Here is a 9,326-nt window from a genome sequence, read left to right as displayed (position 1 = left end):
AGCAGCACAGAGAGGCAGACTGAAACAAAGCTCAGCATGTCGCTGAGCTGGTTTTGAGGTTTTCTGATGCTCATAGCTTCACTGTTGCAATGCAAAAAATAAGGAAAAGGAGTTTTAAACAAAAACAGAACAAGGAGGGGAATAATCTGTGAAACTATGTGGGACTGATGAGACTCATAACGCCTGTTTGGTGGGAATAAATGACTGAATTACTTTTACAATGATGCACACAAAGGGATGATCAAGGCATTGGAATAAAAGGTCAGTAAGAAGATGCTTTACGCAAAATGTCTTGTCTGTGTATCTATTAACTAGCCCTTTCCTTTCCACTGTTGTGTCGCCTCCCCTGTCCTCCTTCTCTCTACTCCCTCACTCGCTCGCTGTCCCTGGGTGGGATGAGTCATCGAAAAGAGAGAAGAAAAGAAAGGAGAGGAGGTGTGTTTGCATGTACTGTATGTGTGTGTGCATGTGTTGTGTCATTCCTCCTGAGGTGCTGTGCCCTTCACACTCTTTCTCAGCCTTATGCCAACCTTGCTGTCCGGGTGCATGCTCCTAAAGTATGCATGGCACACAAACGTCTACACACAATTTTATTGTGATTTCGAGGATGAAACACTGACATTTGTTCTTGGAAAAAAATGTTGTTATCGTATATTTGCACTGCATTTGATGGTAACTTAGCACTTACTTTAATGGCCCTGTGTGTAAAATTTACAGTTTAGTTTTGTTCATTCTACAGGAATTTTGTAGTGAATATTGTTTTTCATAATACTTTTATAATACTTAATATCCTTTTGTGTACACCTTTGATAGTGTATAGTTTCCAGTACCAGTATCCAGTACCAGTATCTGGCAACAGATAAGATAGGAGATGATGGGATTACAATTGAACTACCATTATGGAATTAAATTACAACCATTCACACTTTCTGTTCAATTTATTAAGTATGTCTGTTTCATTTGATTGCTAACACAAATACCTCATCAGCAAATCACATGGCAGCAACTCAATGCATTTAGTCATGTAGACATGGTCAAGATGACTTGTTTACATTAAATCTGAGCTTCTCAATAAGGAATAAAGGGGATTTGAGTGACGTGGCATGGTTGTTGGTTTCAGAAACGTCTGATCTACTGGGATTTTCACACACAAACCATCTCTAAGGTTTACAGAGAATGGTCTAAAAAAGAGAAAATATCCAGTGAGCAGCAGTTGTCTGGACCAAAATATCAGGTTAATGGCAGAGGTCAGAGGAGAATGGGCAGACTGGTTGGAGATAATAGAAAGGCAACAGGAAGCTAAATAAGCACTGGTTCCAACCAAGAAATACAGAATAGCATCTCTGAACACACAACACGTTCAACCTTGAGGCAGATGGGTTACAGCAGCAGAAGACCACACCGGGTGCCTCCTGTCAGCTGAGAACAGGAAACTGAGGCTACAATTCACACACACTCACTGAATTTGGACAACATACAATTTGAAAAAGGGCTGCTCTCACAAAAGCTCAAATCACCTCCAACTGTTTTCTTGAACATAATGAGTTCACTGTACTTCAATTGCCTCCGCAGTCACCAGATCTCAACAGAGCAGATTTGGGATGTGGTGGATACGGGAGATTCTCATCATGGATGTGCAGTCAACAAATCTGTGTGATGCTATCATGTCAATATGGAGCAAAATCTCCGAGGAATGTTTCCAACACCTTGTCGAATTTGCAGCAACATTAATTCTACACTGTAAATTGTAATTGCTAATATAACTTAAAATAATAAGTGATCTTAACTGATATGCACTTACTTTGCTGACTTTACTATGCTACACTTAGTTAATAACACTTTTTGGTGGAGAAAGTAATTAAACTTATCAACCCTAAGTAAACGTAACTGAAAAAGTACGAGTAATGAAGACCGTCCTCAAAACCCTCAGAAATTTGACATCTCTGTTCGACACTAGGTGGCAGCACATGCGCATTTCTCCATGAAGACTAGTTTGGTAGTGGCGGTTCTCAACAGCGATAGCGGGAAGACAGGGTCTGGCTTTGCTGTAAGGTAAGTTACTTAAAACTTGAGCAATTGTATCGGCTTTTATTTAGTAAACTGTATGCCGTGCTGTTCATGAATCGGTTTGAGGTTTCAGGTTAACTGTCTTCATATTGCCAGGTCAAACACGCCTCAGCAAGCTAAGCATACACTGTATTTTTTTTATTTCTGTTTGCTGGGAGTCAGTTCTAACATCAACGACAGAGGGGAAAAATAGCATATTTAAGCCAAAACCGCTCAGTTTATGAGATGAGGTGATTGAATGATAGCATGTAAGCTAGCGCTAGCGACGTTAACTGTCACTAGCTATTTTTGAGATTGAATAACGTTGCTAGCTAGACTGACGTTTCCGACGCTAGCTAGCGACGTTAGCTAGCGCTAGCGTTAGCTCTTCACATAAGTTTTGCAAAACCACACTTTCATTATAATTTTAAGGATGACTTTAAGAATTTCAGCACGTGTTGCATTAAAGGACAGCTGCTAAAGCAATTGATGCAACCTTTGGTTGTGCAGGATACCTTTTATTAATTGGAATGTTTAGAGAAATGTGGCAAAGTAAAAGAAAAAATGTTTTAAGTACCGTTACAGTATGAATCACATAAAACGTATAATGTCTCGGTCATTGTGTTATGTTTGCAGTAATAAAAATAATGTCTGTAACACAAACCAAAATGAATTGAGACATGAACACATACAGGCTAACCAAGCAGGGTAATCAACCTGAAAATATCCACAAATCCATCCTGGAATATAATGAAAACCTGTCTTAAAAATGTTGGGGGTATTTTATTTTATCAGTAGAAATTCTAACAATGTTGGGAACTGTGGATTATAATATGAAATGAAATCTTAAGCTAAATCTTTTATTCTTATTCAGCTATAGGCACCAAGTAAAAAATGTGACCCTAAATTTCAACTTAATTAATTGCTGTTGTTTCTTTTTTAGGTTTTGATCCTTGACAGAAATCTGGCTATGAATTGGAAGTGTAAGTACTGCTTGTTTTCTTCTGAAAAAAGGGCTCAACTATTCAAGCATTACCGTCTAAAACATGGAAGCTACACCAGAACTACTCCAATTCCATGCCTTCACACAGATTGTCTGTGTTCATTCAAAACATTTAATGGCCTCAAAGTACATTTAACAAAAAATCACTCCTATGAAGGACAAAATAAGCAGATGAATGGATCTGATGGAATCCCTCTGATATTCCATTGTCTTCTTTGCAGTTTTGAAGAACTCTGCACAGAATCTGTATTTTTAACCCATTTGCGCCAACATCTTAAAAAACAAGAAACCGTGAAGTGTCCCTATAAAAACTGTGCATTTGAGAGCAATGTCTACTCAACATTTAATGCTCATAAATGTAAAGAACATAGGCTTCCCAGTCAGAAGGAGCTGAAACCTGACATTGCCTTGCAAGGTTCACTCCATGATTCAGATGAAGATGAACAAGAAAATCAAGCTCTTGACAATGGACACACAGACCTAGAGGAAAATGAGGAAGACACTCCAAATGGAAATCTGGAAAATTTACAGAAACAACTGGAGCATAATTTGGCCTCACTTTTTCTTAAACTGCAGGCAGTCTTGCATATATCTGATGTGGCACTACAGGAGATAATCCAACATCTGAATCAGATTTGTCTTCTCTCAGAGCCTCTTTTGAAGACAGCCATCCAGCAAATTCTCAGTGAACATGGTGTCAGTGACAGTGACTCTATTGTGAGAGAGATTGTGGATGCAGTTAAGAACAATAACCTGTTCTTGAAAATGACCAGTGCTGGCCAGCCACTCTCCACTGCCAGCAAAAGAACAACACATTTTCAGAAGGAATTTCCAATGGTCATGCCTATTGAATACAAGCTTGGCAAAGAATGTCAATCACTCACATATGTGCCAATACTGAAAATGTTACAAAAACTGCTTAACAGGACTGATGTTCTAGAAAAAATTCTCACTGATGACGGCACAGTTGATGGATTCACCACATACAGAGATGGCAGTCACTACTGTGGCAATGAGTTTTTTAACACTGAGACCTTAAGGATTGTGCTTGGACTTTACATTGATGAATTTGAGATTGCTAATCCTTTGGGCACTTCAAAAAAGAAACATAAACTTTGCAGTATTTATTGGGTGCTTGCCAATCTTCCTCCAAAACATCGCTCCTCTCTGCACACTATACAGCTTGCAGTTTTATGCAAAGCAAGTGCAGTCAAACAACATGGTTATGCAGAGGTCCTTCACCCCCTTCTTCAAGACCTGGCAACTCTTGAAAAATACGGTGTCTATGTTGAGCAGTTGGGGGAGTGTGTTAAAGGAACTTTACTGTTTGTGTCAGCTGATAACCTAGGTGCTCATTCTTTGGCTGGTTTCCAGGAGAGCTTCATCGTGGAACACCCTTGTCGATTCTGCTTGGCAAAAAGGAGTGACATTCAGCAGAAAGAGGTCCGATCAGGAGCATTTGAGGCCAGAACCATCCAGGAACATGACAGGCATGTGTCTGAAGTTTTGGAGAATCCCAATTTGGTGAAAGAATACGGTGTGAAAGGCCCCTGTGTTTTAAGAAACAGCTTGGAACATTTTCACACTGTCAATGGGTTTCCCCCTGACATGATGCATGACCTCTTGGAGGGTATCATCCCCATTGAGATGTCTTTGTGCATTAATGATTTGATCTTCAAGAAGTACATTTCCCTGGAGTCTCTAAATGAAGCAATCAAACATTTCCCCTACAAATTCACAGACAAAACTGATCAACCCCAGACCATCCCAACCACATTTGCTTCTAGAGGTACCATTGGTGGTAATGGTCATGAAAATTGGGCACTCATAAGACTTCTCCCTCTCATGATTGGTTTTGATGTTCCAGAGCATGATGACACATGGGAAATTTTAATGCTTTTGAAGGATATTGTAGAACTGACGGCATCCTTTAAATTCACAGAAGATACTCTGGGCTTTCTTGATGCCAAAATCTCAGATCACAGAGGTTTGCTTTTAACAGTATTTCCTCATTTTAATCTCCGCCCCAAACATCATTTTATTGAGCATTATCCACAGCTCATCAGAGTGTTCGGGCCACTCAGAGACATGTGGACAATGAGATTTGAAGGAAAACATAAATTCTTTAAGCAAGTCATTCACAACACAAAAAACTTTAAAAATGTCCCACAAACACTGGCTGTCCGGCATCAAAGAATGATAGCACATCAAGTGGACTCTTCCTCATTTTTCAAGCCACCAATCCAAATGGACAAGGTGACATTTTCTTTGGTCTCATCATTCCCTGAGAACATTCAAAACTTGCTGAATGAGAAATATGCTGCTCAAAAAACTGTCCTTGTTGCAGCATCTGTGAGCATTGACAGCATCAAATATTGTCCAGATATGATTGTGTCAGTTGGTGCCTGTGCATCTCTACCTGATTTTAAGCAAATCCACAAAATCCTTGTCATCAACAGTGATGTTTTGTTTGTGTGCAAAGATCTGACATCATGGTACGAGGAGCATCTGCGTTCTTATGAGCTATGCACTCATGTGTCATCACTGTCACTCAACCAGATTTCTGACCTGAATGACCCATTTCCTCTTTCATCCTACAGAATTAGGGGCAGAACATTTGTTACCCTAAGGCACTATATTTTTTGTTGATTAAATAATTTACCTTTTAATGTCAAGTTACATAACTAAATTTCTTTTTCAAATCTTTTTAGAGTCACAAACAATGGAGAGGATAACATTACGGATAATTGTCCATGACACTGACATCAGGAAAATCATACTCGATGGAAAACCACAGACGCTTGACTCACTCATTGAACAGCTGGAAGTGAAGCTGGATCTGCAGTACAAGTTCTCCCTTCAGTATGAGGATCCTGATTTTAACAATGCCCTTGTCAACCTCACTGATATTGCTGACCTGCCTGACAAAGCCACCCTCAAAATAATCACCGTGTTGCCTACACCCACATCAGGCACACCTAGCACATCTAGCACAACTGACACTGAGATCCTCTCTCCCTCCCCCAGTAGTTGGTCTTCACTTACTCGATCTCCATGGCCAGAGATTTTTGAAATTCCGTATTTTCCAGTGGACATTGAATACCGATTACGGCAGGGGAATCTTCTGTATATGAGAGACAAAACATATCTAAATGTGCCTAAGGACATGAAACATGAAATACTGGAAAAACTTGCTGAGACTATTTACAGCTTCAAGTCCTTTCCAAGTGATGAAAACTTTCAGGCTGTTGCAACTGCACTGATTCATAAGCATCCATGCCTCAAAGAACCAGGCTCGTCCTCTGGGTGCGACGGCTGGAAAAACAGCCTCAAGTACAAAATGGGGAATTACCGCAGCAAACTGCGTCGAGCTGGATGGCGAGATGTGGCCGTAAGTCACGGGAAGAAAAGCTCTCAAGCACCTCAGAAAAGTGTCAAAAGGCCCAAACGGTGCGAAGTTAATTTTCTTCCCAATTTTCCTGATGGTGAAGATGAGGACAGCATGGAGTCCAAGCGCAAAAAACTTGTAGAAGAGATGAGAAAACGCCGCCCAGATGCTGTTGTCATCTCCCAGAAGATGGACTCCACATATGCCTTAAGAAGACAGGAAGTGGTAAACCTGGAGCCTCCAGTGAAAGACACGTTGGAAAGGTGGCCAGCACTCTTCACAGAGAGTCAGGTACTTTAAAACGCAGTAGAGCAAAACTGGTTACAGCAGTTGCCTTTATGTTTATTATAATGGCAGATGTAATAGTAGTTGTCCTTTTTTCTTGTCTAAATTGACTATCTTTTATCTTAACATTTCCTTTAGATTGTTGCAGAGTTCCTTCGCTTGTCAAGCAAAAACTTAAAAATAGAATTCTTCAAAGAACTTGACAAGTACACTCCACGATTTTTGGAGATTTTCAAGTCCAAGGGAGGACGTGTCGGCAAGAAACTACAGGAATACCTGCAACATTTCACGCCACGAGTAAGATTTTTTTTCCCATAAAATAGTTGAACTGCATTATGTCTACAAAGCTGTTAATTTTCCTTGACCATTTTGAGTGATTTTGTTTTGATGTTTTTTTTTTTTCAGAGTATGGATGTTACTGTGAACCGAACAATAGTCCTTCGTGGGCTTCCTGTCATCCTTGGAGATGAGAATGCAGACTTTTTCAAGACATGCTTTGTAAGTTGTTTGTAGTCCCTATTATTGCAATTCCACACCACAGTATTATGTCTCTTCCACTGTCTCTGAGTCATTGCTGCTTTATTTACATCACATGATCACACAACTACTCATGAGCAGGACCTATTAGTGGATATGCAGTCTTTAAAAGGTTTGATTGCAAAGTTTTATGTAGGTAAACAACAACAACAACTGAACAACAACAGCACTTTATTGTTGATGCTCTTATGCATCTTACTACTATACTGCCACTAGTGATGCAAGATGATAACTGACGCATTGTGTTTGTAATGTTAGGACTGTGATGAACCTGACGTGTCCCACACCTCAATTGGGATCCTGACAGTCATTTCTGAGGATGACCCAGGCTCTCCTGACTCACTCCACCTAAAGGCTTCAGGTACTGCAATCATTTTGGAGGGAACAATGGTGATGGATGACATTAAAGATCTTCCAGATGCTATGTGCCTTCTCTTTGGGCTGATTTACGCCCTGAATTTGGAGTACCCTAAACAACTGAAAAACACCTTCGACTTTATTCAAAGAGTGCTTCTGTCTCTTGGACACCAACCCCTAAAACCAAAAATACAATCACTTAAAAATCTTCTGTTGCAGTGAGTGAATTGTCATGGCAATGTGAATAGTAGGCTATGTTTACATGTCAGGTCATTCTGTGATGTTTGCCGTACTATTGCCAGTGAAACTCTTCAGTACTGAGAAGGTGTCCCCTGTTTTTTGTCTGTTTTTTTTTGTTGGAGGGAGTCTCAATGCTCATTGTTCTTAAAAAGGCTGATGCATATTTGCATATGTTTATTAACGTGTTCTTGAATAAGGATAGAAAAGAAAAGAAAAGGCTTGATGGAGGTGTGAACACATTTTCTTGGAGCCGTTATTCTTCTGTCTGTCGATGTTGTGATATAAGAGCATTAGGCTCTGTAGCCAGTTGGCTCTACATTTAGCAAAGTCTGTTTCCATAGTTTTAAATACATCTTTTAAGAATGAAAACAGAAGAGAAGGGTTTTAGCTGTTGCTTTTTCAAGTGTCATTATACACATTACAAAGTTGAACTTAAGCAGATTCATATCTGCTGGTCATTGGTCACTGGTTACTGAATGTGACTGAACTGTTTTCTTGGGGAACAAATAAACAGTTTTTGTGTTTCCTTCAAACTGTCGTCTCTTTTTCCAGCAACTTGAACATTTTTAGTTAAGCTTACTTAAAGAAATTGAGGCAATCGGTTTCCTTATATTTTCTGAGTAATGTGAACTTGACTGACTTGTTAGCATGACTTTTTGCATTGAGTAGACCTTACTTAACATAACTTAGATTTTTTATGTTGTCTAAACTTATATTTTATAGTTTACCAAACTAATTGTTTTTGAGTTACTATAACTTAAATTTACTGAGTAGTCTAAACACATGCCTTTTCAGCTTTTGTAGCTTAAAATTAATGACAAACTTTACTTAGAAATTTTGAGGCAATCGGTTTCCTTAGTTTTTTTAAGTAATGTCCACTTATTACATTTTACAGTGTATGCCATCAAGAATTAAAGCAATTCTGAAGGCAAAAAGGGGTCCAACCTGGTACAAGGTGGAGCTTGTAAATCAATGTTTAGAAATTATTTCAGAGGCTTAAATTGCAAATGGAGTTTTGTCAGTTTAAAAGGTTTTTTTTTTTTTTAAGTGCTCTATAAATAAAGATGGTATGGAACAAGTGTCCACTCAGAGGACAGGTGGTTATGTTGCCAAGAGCTCTGCTAGAAGGGAATTTTCTGTCACTTCTAACTTTTCTGTGCTAGATCATTGTTTCCATAAGTATACCTCAATTCATTGTTGTCTTTAGATTACTTGAGCGGTCACTTTGTCAGGTGATGCTGTGGTTATAAAAGCACGATTTTATGAGAGCAGAACGCTTTTACACCAAAAGTATCATATTTAATACATGACTTTCTAAGATCTCTGCACCACTCATATTATCAAAATATTTCCTAGAATCTGTATAAATATATACAGATTTATACATATCTGTATGCATAAAATTTTATACATGTTTTCTACTCCTAACATGGATTTATTAATGTTTTGCAGTTAGAAACAGTTGTGGCA

General features: G+C 39.0%; 1 protein-coding gene across 5 annotated transcripts; it reads left to right on the top strand.

Moving 5' to 3' along the window:
* The first annotated feature begins 1,741 nt into the window (after positions 1-1,741).
* On the top strand, positions 1,742-8,073 carry LOC121634278. 5 transcript variants are annotated; one of them, XM_041976817.1, is made up of 7 exons: positions 1,742-2,052; positions 2,990-3,029; positions 4,424-4,539; positions 5,761-6,728; positions 6,861-7,019; positions 7,128-7,220; positions 7,518-8,073. In XM_041976817.1, exons 3-7 carry the CDS (start codon positions 4,533-4,535, stop codon positions 7,836-7,838), a joined length of 1,548 nt encoding a protein of 515 aa, XP_041832751.1. In that variant the 5' UTR covers positions 1,742-2,052; positions 2,990-3,029; positions 4,424-4,532; the 3' UTR covers positions 7,839-8,073. The 5 variants fall into 5 exon arrangements, with proteins under 5 accessions (XP_041832751.1, XP_041832754.1, XP_041832752.1 ...); XM_041976820.1 differs by lacking the exon at positions 4,424-4,539; XM_041976818.1 differs by lacking the exon at positions 1,742-2,052 and having other exon boundaries at positions 2,883-3,029.
* Positions 8,074-9,326: the final 1,253 nt, after the last annotated feature.

The sequence above is a fragment of the Melanotaenia boesemani genome, chromosome 22 (genome assembly GCF_017639745.1).
Source record: "Melanotaenia boesemani isolate fMelBoe1 chromosome 22, fMelBoe1.pri, whole genome shotgun sequence".
NCBI classification, from domain to species: domain Eukaryota; kingdom Metazoa; phylum Chordata; class Actinopteri; order Atheriniformes; family Melanotaeniidae; genus Melanotaenia; species Melanotaenia boesemani.
The sequence above is the reverse complement of the archived record's forward strand: the minus strand, read 5'-3'. Positions and strand labels throughout refer to the sequence as shown.